The sequence below is a fragment of the Columba livia genome, chromosome 3 (genome assembly GCF_036013475.1).
Source record: "Columba livia isolate bColLiv1 breed racing homer chromosome 3, bColLiv1.pat.W.v2, whole genome shotgun sequence".
Taxonomy (NCBI): Eukaryota; Metazoa; Chordata; class Aves; order Columbiformes; family Columbidae; genus Columba; species Columba livia.
Window position 1 is genome coordinate 47,375,099 of NC_088604.1, and position 14,339 is coordinate 47,389,437.

General features: G+C 42.2%; 1 protein-coding gene across 1 annotated transcript in view; it reads right to left on the reverse strand.

Annotated features, from left to right (window-relative positions):
- Positions 1–958: 958 nt before the first annotated feature.
- SCML4 (Scm polycomb group protein like 4) overlaps positions 959–14,339 on the reverse strand; it is a 71,184-nt gene continuing 57,803 nt past the window's right edge. The window contains exons 8-9 of the mRNA XM_005509477.3: positions 6,897–7,042; positions 959–1,608 (exon numbers count right to left, since the gene is read on the reverse strand). Coding sequence (XP_005509534.3) covers positions 1,483–1,608; positions 6,897–7,042 — 272 coding nt within the window. The 3' untranslated portion in view covers positions 959–1,482. The remainder of the gene's footprint in view (positions 1,609–6,896; positions 7,043–14,339) is intronic.

Below are 14,339 nucleotides of genomic sequence, written 5' to 3' on the forward strand. Positions count from 1 at the left end.
TTTTGTTACATGAGGTATTTTTTGTTCTGCATAAACAGGATCGGACAGTATGACATCTTGCATATTATCAGGACCCCATTTCTCAGTTCAGTTGAGGCTAGCTCTAAAATAGCCTATACAACTTATGAACACTTGCTCCTTGTCAGACACTAAGGGTTTAAACTGTATGGACATGTCCCTTTGTCATCCTCCTTTGTGAAGGATGCAAATGAGGGCATACCCTTGCCACTAATCACCTCAGCCTGAGACCTGTCCTCTCCCAGCTAGCTACGTGGAATAGCAGTGAGCACTTTTTGGGTTTGTGTAAAAGGCAGAAGAGCTTAATTTTTAACCCACTAGAGAGGGAAAGCCCAGCACAACTGCATATGTGCTGAAAGCCACAGCACAACCAGGAACCAGTCCTACAGCACCCACCCCAGACCTGACCATGGTTGCGGAGATGTGCCCTGGATTGCCAGCTCTGCCTGGGGAACACTCTCCCTCTGGCTGCCTCGCTTTTTAAAATAGCAAACAAAGCTAAAACCAGAAATTCTGCTTTTTTCTGAAGTGCCACAAACTGTATGCCAGACAGACACGGCTCAGGAAAGGGAGCTGACAGCTGAGCACGCCAGACACTGTGGGAGCCATCCACCCCCTCTCCGACATGATGGGAAGCATCCTGTCAGAAACACTTGCTGCATTTGGGCTGTTCTTGAATTAATTATCTGTAAACAGCGACGGGCTTATCCTGCTGGGAGCCTGCGATTCCTTGTCGGTGTTTAGAGATGTGCTCGATAGGAGAGTCGTGATGGTCAAAGCTCATCAGACAGAAAGCACCATGGCATCAGAGCTCCAGCCTCAAGTCTATTAGGGCTGCTCCCTCTAGTGGGAAAAAGTACTTTAGCTGCAAAAAAATATTTCCCCCCCTTTTTTTTGAAACTTCTTTTTTTTTTTTAAAACTTTTGTGTTGTTTTGCTCCTTTTTTTTTTTTTAAGTGAAGAATCAAGTTTTCCAGATAGTGCAAGACATGGGGCAGTTCCCATCAGACAACAGGTGTCCAAACACCGTGCTTTTCCAGCCCTTGAGTATTTGGTGGTGGAGCTGGAGCCCAGTCAGTGCAGGTGTCCTCCAAAATGAACCCGTGGCAAGTGAGAGACTCTTTGTTAGTCTTCCAGCAGTCCTCACAGTATGCCATAGCTGTGTTTGTTATTGATTTCCCACTTCTGATTACAAAAATAGGACTTGCTATAATCATAATAATATTAATGATACAAAATAATTATAGTAATTATATACTTTTTGGCAAATTATTAACACATAGCAGCCCAAAAGACCCCATTGGATTAAAAAAAGGTGACGATGCACAAATGTTAAAAAAGAAAGAGTCTTTGTTTAAGAAGAGGGAAAAACAATCTGCAAATGAATGCATTTCTGTAAGGCAACGTGTTACCTTTCGTTTTCTGTCTAGATTTAGGTCACATTCTGTTGTTGTTCAAGAAATTGTTAGAACTTGGCTTGCTTGAGCTTCTCAATGTGGTAACACAGTTTCAGTGCAGGTCCCAGTTTCAGCCCCAGGTATTTCATGATCATGTCACTTTTCAGCAGCAACAAAGCATTGCCATCAATCTCCTGGTTTCAAAAGAGAGAAAGAGAATGATAATGTGTTAATCCCCTTCCAGCACTTTGTCCTGACACATTAAACAAGGTGAATCAGAAACAACATGTCTTTTAGAGCAGAGCTAGCTGAAATGTCCTGCATTTTGAAACTGTGTTTAAAAATTTGAAATCTGAGGTATGATTGTAAGAAACTCTAAAGGAGGGCCTAATCAAATAGTACATTTTATTCTTCAAGGAACTGTAAGGTTTGTCTAGGTTTTGAATTATTTTACCATTAAAACATGAATATTAAAAAAAAAATCAGGGTTCCTCTAAGTCCAATGCTGAGAAAAGCCGGTCAGCCTTGAGAGAAACGAGTGAGCGATGGAGGGAGGGAGAGAGCTGTGGCCTCATGAGCTGCTAATACTGCACCTCTGAATCTCAGGTCCAGCTTTGTCCCTGGTTACTAGCATGTTTCACATATTCCCGGTGCACCTATATCCAGTGAGATATGTATATAAACAAACACATTTCTTTTTCATAATGTAAAGATAGTGGTAACTTGCTTATTTTATTACATTTAGTAACAGAATTTGTTCAAATTTCGTTTAACCATCATGTAAGAGGAGAAAATCACCACCAAGTTCAGTTTTTTTATCCCAGATGTGTTGGCTTGAAAGTCTTCTGAAATCACAAAGTGAGCACAAAGTATGGTGGGTGCACAGCAAAATGGACTTTGTTTTACTATGGTCTGTAAAATACAGAAGCTTTCAGCTACACTGTCCTTTCTTGGATCCTGAGCTTGTCTGTTTTTTCCCAAATATATTAGTGATTCTGCTAAAAATTACTACCCCCTTCCCACAGGCTCCACCACACTTACATACTCGGATCATCAGAGCTAAATTGTAACAACTGCTATATGTGTGTGCATAGGTACACACATATACACACATATACACACATATACACACATACTAATGCTGTATATGTTGTATTCTGGTTTTGATGGTCCAGTCTTTCCTGTGTGATCTATTACCTACTAATTAAGCAATACCATAGATCCTAATTTGCCCTGATCATTATTATTCCATTCAGTGGATGATTTAGCTGATGAGCAGTTAAGGTCACTTTCTGATTAACTCAATCAATTAATGCTCTTCAATTTGCAACCCCCACTCTATCCATAATAGAAAATCTCTTCACCTTTCCTCTCTCCTTCCCATTATATTAAGGAAGCTAAGGGAATGGAAGAAAGGGATAAAGGAAAAAAGGGAGAAAGGAAGAAAAAGAAAGAAAGAGAGGGAGAGAGGAAGAGTATTACATGCAATTAATATTTGCATAAAAATGAAAAACAAACTCTTGGAACTGTGGTGCTATAGGGTAAAAGCACTGTCAAGGGTTTGGTGTGGAGGCAGCTGTTTCTAAAGGCTGAGTTCAGCATTTTATTATTTCCTTTCTTATTGGTGTGTAGGGGTCAAAATTAAAATCCATGACAAGAGTATGCCAAAGGGCGCATTCATATCCAATTAAATACCCCACATTAGTAATGTTCCTGTGCAGATTGTTGGCTTGACTTCCGTGCAACATTACTATGTCAGCCCTTTTAAAAAAAATAATTTAAAAAAGAAGGATTCTATAGCATGGTCCACAAATCTGCAATAGCCCACCAGAAGATCTTGAACCAGATCTGCAGCTGGTAAAATTCAGTGCCAACAATGCAATTAGCTTGTTTCACATGAGTTGAGATCTGACCCACTGCAAGTTAGAATATTGCAGGACATCATTGCTGTGTTCCTGCAAGGTGAGGGACACAGCAAATGTATGGGCTGCAAGGTCACGATACAGTGACTACAAACATACAGCTTCCACCTGCAAGAATGAGTATTACTATGCTTGTGCCAGCTTCTTGAAGTATTTGTTTTGAGGATACTGTTCAAAAAGCAGAGTAGCTCTGAAACAAGCCCCGTGCCATGCAAACAAGAGTTACACCTGGTGGTGGATGTGCCCCAGGATGAGGCTTTTAATAAGAAATATTAAAGTCCCCATCTTCATGGCTGTTTAGGAACTAAATTCTAAGTAAAATGGAAGACTTCAGGATCTATATCGTGCTAGGATACGCATGTATATATACATATACATATATAGTTTTGTAGTCTGCAGTCTTGTGAACGGACACCAACCCTGGTAAGGCCACCACCTGCCACAGGAGTGCAGCGAGTGGCAGGTCAGCGGTCAGTGCTCAAACGCTCGAGATGAAGAAGGTCTAGGGAAACATGCATGCTCACAAGTCTGATGTCTAACACTGGCAGAGACAGGTTTCTGTTTGAATAAATTGGATTAATTATGTTGAACTCAAAGGTTTTTGTCTTCTTCATACATGCATTTGCCAGTCACTGGCCATTATTAAATTGTCAGACCATAACATCCCTTCAATCCCTTCCATCTAGAGTTTTCCACCTGCTAATTCCCTGTGTAACTCGTCCCCTCCTCCATCTCCCTCCTTCTGTCTTTCTACTAAGTCTTTCTTGCTCAGAGAACATTGCATGGGGATTTTCACTCAGTGTTGCTACAAGGTCCCTGCCAGGCCAATGGCTCCTTTGTACAACGCCAAAAGTTTTGGGCTGGGCTTTTCTAAGCAGGTGTCCCTGCCGAGGAAGCAGGGAACAGGAGAGGGGAGGTAGTAGGCAGTTTCATGGTCTTTGGTGAACAGTCTGGGGAGCCACCTGTACAGATCTGCTTGGGTGTCTTGGCAAGAAGAAAAGCTTGTGCTTGTGGCAGGAGAGCAGAGCCATGGTCATCTTGCAATGCGAGCTGCAGCTGTGGAGGATGGGGGTGCACCTCCTCACTGCAGCCTGGGAAAACCAGCTTTGGGTACTGTGGTCAGCACCTAAATGCCTTAACATAGCAGTGGTAAAGAACACCACCCCCACACAGGATACCCCCAGAGCCTTTTCCTCCTGGCCATCCCACCACCCTCTCCCTCCCAGTGTCATAGCTCGGATGACTTGATTGCTGAAGCAACAATTTCAGGTGATAGCTGGGCCTGGTCAATGACAGTAAGTGCTTCTAAGTAAATTATGCACCTGCTTCATAGGAAGATTGAACATACAGGAAGATATGACTAAGGTTAATGGACTAATCACTTGTCTCTCACCCCAGGGGTCTCCGTGCTGATCCAGATGAGACTTGAAGGCTGAAAAATTGCAGGGACATATATAACTTGAAGGTGTAATTGAATTGAGTTGTGTGGCAATCTTACCCAAGATCTCACACCTCAGGCATATTTTACAAGGAAACCAATGATAAGTAGAGCCCATGGGTGCTGGGTGTTCAACAAAGGATGACAGGGACAGTCCTTAGTGGCAATTCAACTTGGTCTCCTTGGCCACAGAGCAGCTGCAGCATTGTGGCATGCTCCAGTGCAGCTGGCCCATGACTGTCTGAGTCATGTCACTGCCCTGATACTAGATAAAAACCCACTGGGCCATCCTTTGCTGCAGGTGGAAACTAACACAAAACTGGTACTTTTGCACTGTCCATATTTACAAGATGAACTTCAAATGTTTCTCTTCTTTGGGATGTACCTGTGTGCCTCAGACCATGGCAATTCTCTCTCTCTTGCAGGAAGAGTTTTCTCTTGATGCACAACCCCTTCTCAAGCTAAAGAAAGTTCCTTTAAATCTGAAGGTGGCTTGTTTATCTGCCTGATTCCCCACATGGCCCACATAAGCCATGTTTTCATTATCAGCTTATAAGGCAGGTCTGATTTCTCTGCAGAAGGAGGGGAAAGTACACTGGCACCTGATCTATAACTGCAGATTTGGTCCTAACATCACTGTGCTTGCTCTGCTGTCCTCATCCCACCAGCCTGTCTGCAGAATGGCAGATGGTCTCCATACCTGCCTAGGGTGAGCAGGCATCAAGGTCTGTCTTCATCTTGATTTCATCTGCTCCTCAACCACCTCCTCTCCTCTATCTGGAAACTCTGCATCCAGGGTGTAGCTGGAAATCCATCAGTTGTCTTCCTCAGCTCTTGTCTGCAGCCACACATTCCCACTGGTCCCTGCTGGCCCACAGGCAAGGAGTGGGACCTTGTGATTAAGGCCTCTCTCTTGCTTTGTGACCTGATGTGCTGATCAAGAGTCAGGGCTGGGAAGCTCTTCTTGTTTAGACCTAGTTCCAGACACTTACATCTAAAGCTATGACCTCCAGATGAACACAAGTGAGTCACTTTCAGGATAAAACCCGTTTTCATAGCCAGACTGAATTGATCAAGGAGGGATGGAAGAGGAGGAGGAGGCCGCTATTAGATGCATTGATGCCAACTCCATATGCAGCAGCAGAACAAGAAACTCCAGATCAGATGTGTGTTTACAGTCTTAACCTTTGAAATTAAGGATAATAGAATTTCCACTGCTGGATATTGCCTAGAAAAAGCAACTATCATGTTCTCGAGTGAGTCAGCAGGTCCGTTAAATTTGGTTATGTAGTTACATAATACTGAGGGGAGAAAGATTAAAAGCTTGACTGTTTTGGGTTTCTCCTACTAAATATCTAGAGACATAAAATGCTCTTCAGAGAAGAATTATAGATATCCTGGGAAAAAATTGTCATTGAGATGAGGCTTTTTTTGTGACAATGTGACATAAAAAATGAGCACCAGATTCTCTGTGCTTTCTCTTAGGCTTGGCATAGAAACAATTTATACTGGCAGAGTTGGGAACACATGGTGAGCATTTTCTCAAGACATTGTTAGGGTCTCCCCATTGTAGGATGAATGAGACAGGACGGGAGAGAGAACAGAACAGAACAGAACAGAACAGAACAGAACAGAACAGAACAGAACAGAACAGAATAGAATAGAATAGAATAGAATAGAATAGAATAGAATAGAATAGAATAGAATAGAATAGAATAGAATAGAATAGAATAGAATAGTTGAAAGGGACCTACAATGATCATCTAGTCCAACTGCCTGACCACTTCAGGGCTTACCAAAAGTTAAAACATGTTGTTAAGGGTATTGTCTAAATAACTCTTAAACACTGACAGGCTTGGGGCGTCAACCACCTCTTCAGGAAGCCTGTTCCAGTGTTTCACCACTCTCTTGGGTGATAAGTGCACCTTTCTTCAGCCCAAACACCACAGTGGTGCTGAACACCTTGCACAACCATGTATTCGACCTGGCTGTGCACAAACACTGCCTATAGCGGCCACATGCAGCTTAGGGTGGGTGTGCGGTGGGTGCTGGCTGTCTCTTGGGAGTGCCCATACACTTGACTTAAATAACCCAGATGTAGTAAGGGCAGCCTTCTACATACATGTTTTCTGAAGAGCTCCACGTGGGGACCTAAAGCGTGAGGGTCTGCATCCTTCACAAACCAAATCACATCATCCACTGTCCAGGTCAAGGGATTCTTGCTTGACGGCCGAGCCACGTCTTGGCGTTCTGGTGAGGGACTTGAGGCTATTGGTACAAAAAAACCCACAACAGCTCATTACAATGGCACACAGCAGTTTTCTTTGTTTGTGGGTATGCAGTAGTACAACAGCCTCACCGCAGCATTGGATCTGTGTGTGCAAGTATCAGCCTGAGAGGGTGGGGTGGGAAGAGAAGAGGACTTGGAGCAGTTTCTGATCTGAGTGCTTATCGGGAGACATGATCCCAGCTGGTGAATTGTGTTTAAAAAAAAAGTGAAACCCTCAGGTTCCTTCTGGGGAAGTAAAAATGTGCCAGCTACCAGGCTCTTAAACCAAGCTGCCCCTGCTGTCTGATCTGCAAGCAGCGGAGATCTTGGCTCAAGAAGACACTACCCTCCCACCTGGAGAGAAAGTGCTTCAGCACCAGACAAAGTAGTTTGCCATTGAATGTGAAGTCTAGAGAATAAAATCAAGATTTAGCAAATAGTTTTATTTCCTTCACATTCATATATTCAGACTTATCTTAGAGCTTAAAGGACAGTTTCTAGTCAATACCCTCCTAATCTTAGGCTCTCGCAAAACTGACAGTCCCCAATTAATGCCCATTTGGAAAGCTACTGAAACACGCAAAGATGAACATTGCACATGTGACTTTTTAATGGTATAAGCCCTGGATGATTTAAGGTCACTTCAGCTTGCTGTAGCTTTAAATCAAGTGAATAAAGGCACATTGGAATGAAAATGCATTTATGTTTTCATTCTTAGTCTCCTCAGAATTATAAATCTCAGCCTCCACATGAATACAGTTTGCACCTCCACTTATGCTGCTTCACTATTACAATAACTATATTATGCCAGGTTACAGGAAAGCTGTTTAAATTTGTTTATATCCACACCAAGCAAACTTTGCATTAACAGGCAGCAGCACACAGGTGCATAAAATGTTACTTGCCCTGACCTGCTCATTTCTTCCTAAGGCCCAGTTTTTAATGAGAGGCACAAATGGGAAGTAAGCAGGCACTACAGAAGATGAAAAAGGAAACAGAAGAGTGCGGGTAGAGGGAAACCACAGATACCTGGGAGCCTGGAGAAACCCCAGGTAGCCAAGAGGGCAATCAGAGCTGTTAAGCAGAGAAGGGCTGAGCTCTCCAGAGGAATACTGAGTTTATAAAAACAGATGAAGTGTATGATAATCCCTACGTGTGACTCAAAACACAATCCTGATGTGTAAGAACAAATGTAGTGGGCTGGGTTTGTGGCTTCTGTAGATTGTCCTTCCATTGACTTCAATAGAGCCATGCTGATTTATATTAGCTGAGGATCTGCCCATATATGCACAATAATGGCTTTATGTGCATATTGGTCCTTTTTTTCTCTATGCCATGCTCGTCTTATGGTATAATGTAATGAGGTATATTTTGCAGTTAGGAAGGATGAACTCCAGTAAGCAGAAAGTGCTATGAATGCGCAAATCTGGTCGATGGGCTTCATAATGGGATGTGATGTAAATATCATTATATTTACACCCTCATTTGCGAAGTCACTGCTCTGGATATAAAGGACAAGGAATAGCCACGGGTCCTCTTAATTAAACAGTGAAAGACTGGTGTTTGTATGGACTCAGGTGACCCTGGGCTCCCCTTACAAAATAAATGCAATACACAGCGGTGCAGACATCATCTGGAGCCTTTGGCATGAAATAATGAAGACAAAGAGTGCAAAACAAGCAGGGTAATCTTGGCCAACCCCTGGACTATCAGTTACATCAAGTAACTTTGTCAGGGACAGGTGGGAGAACTGAGACTTGTCTTGGAGGCAGAAGGGTGAATATTTCTCCCCTGCCTGATCTGCCAATAATCTGTGTGCCAGCTGATGTGTGGAAATATTGGGCACCTTGGCATCTCAAACCCAAGGCAGGAAGAAAACCAGGCTTTTATAAACCAGCTGGAAAATAAAGGGGAGAGAGAAAGGTTTGGCTGTGCCCAAAGGATTGCAGATGTTTCTATGCTGCTGCCATGATGTGGTTGGGGGAGAAGTTGTGCCCCTCCTGAGGATCACATTTTTTCCCTTAAATTTGAATGAATATAATAAAAGCACACGGTCTTAGTCTGGTATTCACACTGGGCATAGAGAGAGCAGCCCATGGCCCAGTGATTCCTGCCTGCAACCTGCTGCTTCCAGAAATGCCAGGAAAGGGCAAAGGGGAACAGAGAGCCCCAAGAGCGGCTGGGAGTCTTCACAGGTATTAGAAATATCCATAATGAAAGGAATGGGGCTGAGAAGAAAAGGTTGAAATGACAGGAGAATTCTATTCACTCCTCTGCAATCTAGCAATCAATAGCATAAATCTGATTTTTTAAAAGACAAATATATAAATGACCTTTCTAAAGAAACCACACAGCTAGAACTCTTCCAGAATCTAGCAGGTGAAGATAACCCTTTCAGATCCCTACCTGAGGTATAATGCAATACAAAAACAAGAATTATGTGTAGATACTAACTCTTCAAAGTTAGTTTCATTTTTATTTACCTACCTAGAGTAAAGTCCTGGATTTTCTGCTGCTTTTTCATGAATTAAGATGTGTTATTTTACTTGTGTGTAAGAGGCTACTTTAAATGTCGTTAGTAAAACTGAGATAAAACCACCTTGCAGACAATTACCTTGAACATATTTTGTAGCTGGTGAGTCCAGAAACAATTTGGTTTTCAATATCTATTCCATATTTATTTATGAAAGAAAATAAATCATTTCTTGTATACACAAAAGCATGTGGTTTGTTTCAATAGCATCACTTTGCTGAGTGATTATAATAAGCACAAAAGTGTTTGATGGCAGCAGGGCAAGTATTATACATTTTTTCTTATCTGAAGGTATTCACACTTAACCTAAGAATTAGATAAATGAGGAATTCTCATGTCCCCTGGGTATTCTATGCCATCCTGTCATCAGAATTAATCAAGATGATAATGAATACTCAGATTACAAAGAGATGGGAGTGCTCACCACCAATAATTATTTTTCGAGATCGTAATCTAGGTCAAATCCAATTTCCTGTTTTTGACAGGTGGCAAAAATTTGTCAAATTAATGGAATGGGATATGGAAATTTAAGTAATCGGAGGGAAGCACTTCCCTCTCTTGCCTGAAGCTGTGTTGGGGAAGGAGAGTGAGGAGGTTCCTCTGCAGGGAAAGGTCTTGAGGCATCCCAGATGAGACCATTGCCTGCACAGAAACAGCTGGAAATTCCAGGTCAGTGGCCAAAGCTCAGCGAAGCCAACGGAAAGGCGTGGTCCGTCTTGGTCTGAGCTCTCTGTCCCCCACCTCTGGCCTCGGGACCTTCTTGAGAAGGAGGATGGAGAGAGAGAAAACCAACAGCCAAACGGCTACAGAGCCGTGACAAGGAAATCAAACACTAAAATGGCGTTAAACCTACGAAAGAAGGCAAGATAAATAACAGAGTCCCTAAATATGTTCTTGGCAAACATACAGAGCCCAGAGGGAGTACGGTCATTGATAGATAAGAGTGGAAAGGGAGTGACAGATGAACTTTAATATTGCTGCAGGACTAAATGATTTCTTTGCCTCCAGAGGAGGGGGTGGGAAAAAAATTTTAAAAGGTTCTCTCTGCTTGCACTGGAGCAGATAATAAGGAGCAGCAGATCTACTGAAACTAAGCAGAAGTAGCAGAGCCTCAAAGTCACATAGAAATGGGAATTGTTTTGGTTTTTTTTTTAAAAGAAACAAACACCTCCCACTATATACAAAGACGGGAGGAGGAGGAAGGCTTTGTAGAAGACACTTATTCTAGGGCACATTGAGCAGGAAAAGACGAGAGACATCAGAAAAGTAGACATGTGGGAGAACACAATTACAGGATATTTATGGGCATGGGGGGGTCTGATGAGCCACAATCAGCAGAGAGTTCTGGAAAGAAGATTGGGCTCAGCACATCCGTTTGCGCTGGCAGGCTCTTGCAGGAGATGCCATTGTGCATCACCTGGCTGGTGGCCTTGGCCCCTTGGCACAGCAGGGTAGAGTCCCCGTCCCACCAGCACGGTGGCTCCTCCAGCTGCCTTGCTTTTGTAGGGGGGTGTGTGGGGGAAATAGGCAGCTCACTGAACTCATTGAACCTTTCAGGCTCTAAAAGTCCTCAAAAATTAACAGGCAGGCTGTGTTTGCTGAAGAATTGGTACCCAGCACTGAGCCCCTCAGTGCTGTCAGCAGCTCGTTGGTCAGTGCCCTGTGAAGATGCGGGATTCAGCCCCCTCAGAGTGTTTGCAGAGTGTTTTCTGGAAAATGAGACACTTCAAACCCAGGGTCCCCAAATGTTTTCAGGAAATAAATGTATTTGCAACCAGGATTGCCTCTTTAACAAAGGCCCTCAGGTGATAATAATTAACTGCTAATATTGGGTAATAAAATCTACATAAAAATAACAAGCTACAGGGCAAGGTTAAGGTTATTATGTTGTGGCTGAATACGCAATTCTTCATACTTGGAATAAAGGCTTTGTTTGTTATGTAAGCAGACTTGGAAAGGTTTATGATGTCTTTGACTATTCCTTCCCTGATTTAAAAGCTTCAGTTTGGCAAATGATGACAGAAAAGTGCATGTTTATCTGTTAGCAGCCCCAATTTGCTTTCTGAAATGAGATTTTTTTTTTGGCTGTTTTTTTTTTCGTTTGGAGTTTTTTAGCATAATCACAGAGATTTAGGCATCAAGCTTCTGATCACATTAATGAGAGCTTTGAGGTTTAATCTCATCCATTCCGCTTGAAAGACATGTTCTGCTATGCACTGAGATATGTTTTATGGTTATGTTTTTTTCCACGATATTTGCCCACCATGATAAATAAGGCAAGCTATTTTTCAAAAATATCCATAAATAAAGAGGATTGGTTTGAGGTTTCAGAGAGAAATTCTTCCCCTTTTTAATTAGTCCTGCTCATCCCTGCCTTGTAAGTATGCAAACTGAGGAGGATAAGAACAGAGACTGGCATGCACCACTTAATCATCTTTGCTCACTTATGATTCAGCAGCATATAAATTATCCCTAGAAAGGGGAAAAACACACGCAGAAGCATCGTAGTGAGAGTGCAGTTTCCAAAGACCTTCACAAGAGAGATTTTGTGAAGAGGGTAATGAAACTCTAGTGTGGCTGCACCAAGGTATGTGCAGAAGGATGTGCGTTTTAAAAATCTGAGACTGCCAGTAGGAGTGGAAGCAGCATGCTGGGTCAAAGTATGATGGCTTTTAAGAAATACAGTCTCTAACTTTAAGGAGAAGCATGCAATCTTGAGATGGCCAAACATCCCACAGGTCCCAGATGAGCTAGTCTTTGCAAGTGTCAAATGCACATCACATAAAACATGCTAAGAAGTTTTGGGATGAGTCCTGTTACTCTGAACTGTCATATGTAGCAGCTAAATGTCACCTGTTACCACTTTGAAGACAACCAAACATCACGGGCGCCAGGTAAACAAGAAAGATTTTGCTCCTCAAAGTGTTTTAATGTGTTTCAGGCTAGAGAAATATAGGAACCTGCAAAGCCTATTGCGTGGCCACTATATGACTTTTATGAGATAGGGAAACAGTGGTATTCACAGTCAGAAGCAAGAAGGAAAAGTAACTCAGATGAGCAAGTTCAAGGAACTCTGATTTTTTACACTTCAGTCCCTTGAACATAGATTCAAACCCCTGATACCAAGGCTTTTTTTCCACACAACACATTTTTATCACAGGAACTCTACAACAGTATTTTGTGGATACTGAAAACACACAAAGTATCCGATAAGCCATTGGGTGAGTTAGGGAAGAAAAATCTATGAAAGGTTACTAAATATGAATCCGCCATTTCTGGTTCAGGAAACCCTTGAGCCACAAAGTTCTGAAGGTGGAGAGGGTAGTGGGGACTTATCCCTGCCCTGGGGCTGTGCTGCTGTCTCACGCAGCAGGCAGACCTCTGCTCTGTGCTGCTCTGACCCTGCCTGTGTACTACAAAGAGATAACGACCGATCCCAAGCAGAATGATAAAGATTTTCAAAGCGAGTAACAGCATTGTTAAATCTTGGCTCCTCACAGCTGCCAACTAAGAAAGCTTGACGAAAGGGTCCCAGTTCTGCTAAGAGGCTCTAGGGAAGCAGTGGGAGAGTGGAAAATGAATCCTGTGCACAGTAAAGCCCCTTGTCCTCCCAGCACCTGATTATGCTGGCCCAAGAGGCACTGAACAAGATCTGAAAGAAAAGGCTTTTCATTTCCTTTTCTTTGTAACTGAGGCCCTCGGTTCTTAGTGACATCCTTTTACAAGTTGTTTGCAGTAATGCATTTCTATGCTATCCAGTGTGCTTTGAGTAATGCTGACTCTATAACTAAAGAAAAGGATAATGATGAGAACTGAATGCTTATCTGTGCTCTGTATAATAGAGTAACACAGGAGTAAACCAGGGAAATATGTGTGTGAAAATAATAGCACAGTGAGGGATGGTTTTTGATAGGTATTGAACATTTAGGAAGGCAAACTGAGATAAACAAATAAATATATGGATAAATACTGGTAATATGTATTTTGCAAGAATAATGTTCTAAAATATTAAAGAATGAAAGTTCAGAAACAGGAAATAATACAGGCATTGAGAAGGTGAGTGATCTGAAAGAATTACGCAAAGACGTACAACTACTGGAAAGAGACTCTGCAGCGGCTACTGAGCGAGAATATGCAGAATCACTTGCAGTTTCCAGGGGAAATGCAAGGGCAGAAAGACAGTGTAATGAGCTAATGGTAGACAAAGGGGTTAGGGGAACCAGCAAGTCTTCTGCAAATATATCAAGATTTAAAAAAAATATACTAGAGTGACAGTAGATTCCATTAATAAATGAGGAAGGGAAAGAAATTAATGACTTAGAAATGGCTGAAACACTCAACTCCTTTGTTAAAACTATCTTAAAGATGAAAAATGCATAAATGAACTTTGAATAATTAGTAAGGGGTGATGACACTCTTGGAATCACTACCTGTTAATGGAGAACTTTAAAAATGCGAACGAAGACAGAGTTAACAGAAGTTCAGGGAATTAGCTAACCTGGTTGGTGAACCCATGTCATTTCTAGAAGAAAAAAAAATTGACCCAGCAAACGTAAATCCTAGCAGGGTAACTGGACAAAAATACAATGAGGGGAAAGAAGAGGGGTTATTGAATGCATGGCACCCCTTGAATTCGCAGATAAACTTCTCATGACTTTGCTTCCTGAAGGACAAAAGAACCTTGAGCAGTAAGTTGGATGATTTCTAAAAATGTATGTTTTGCTGGGCAGTCTTTTTCAAGCAAAATCTGGCCTGGTTCATAA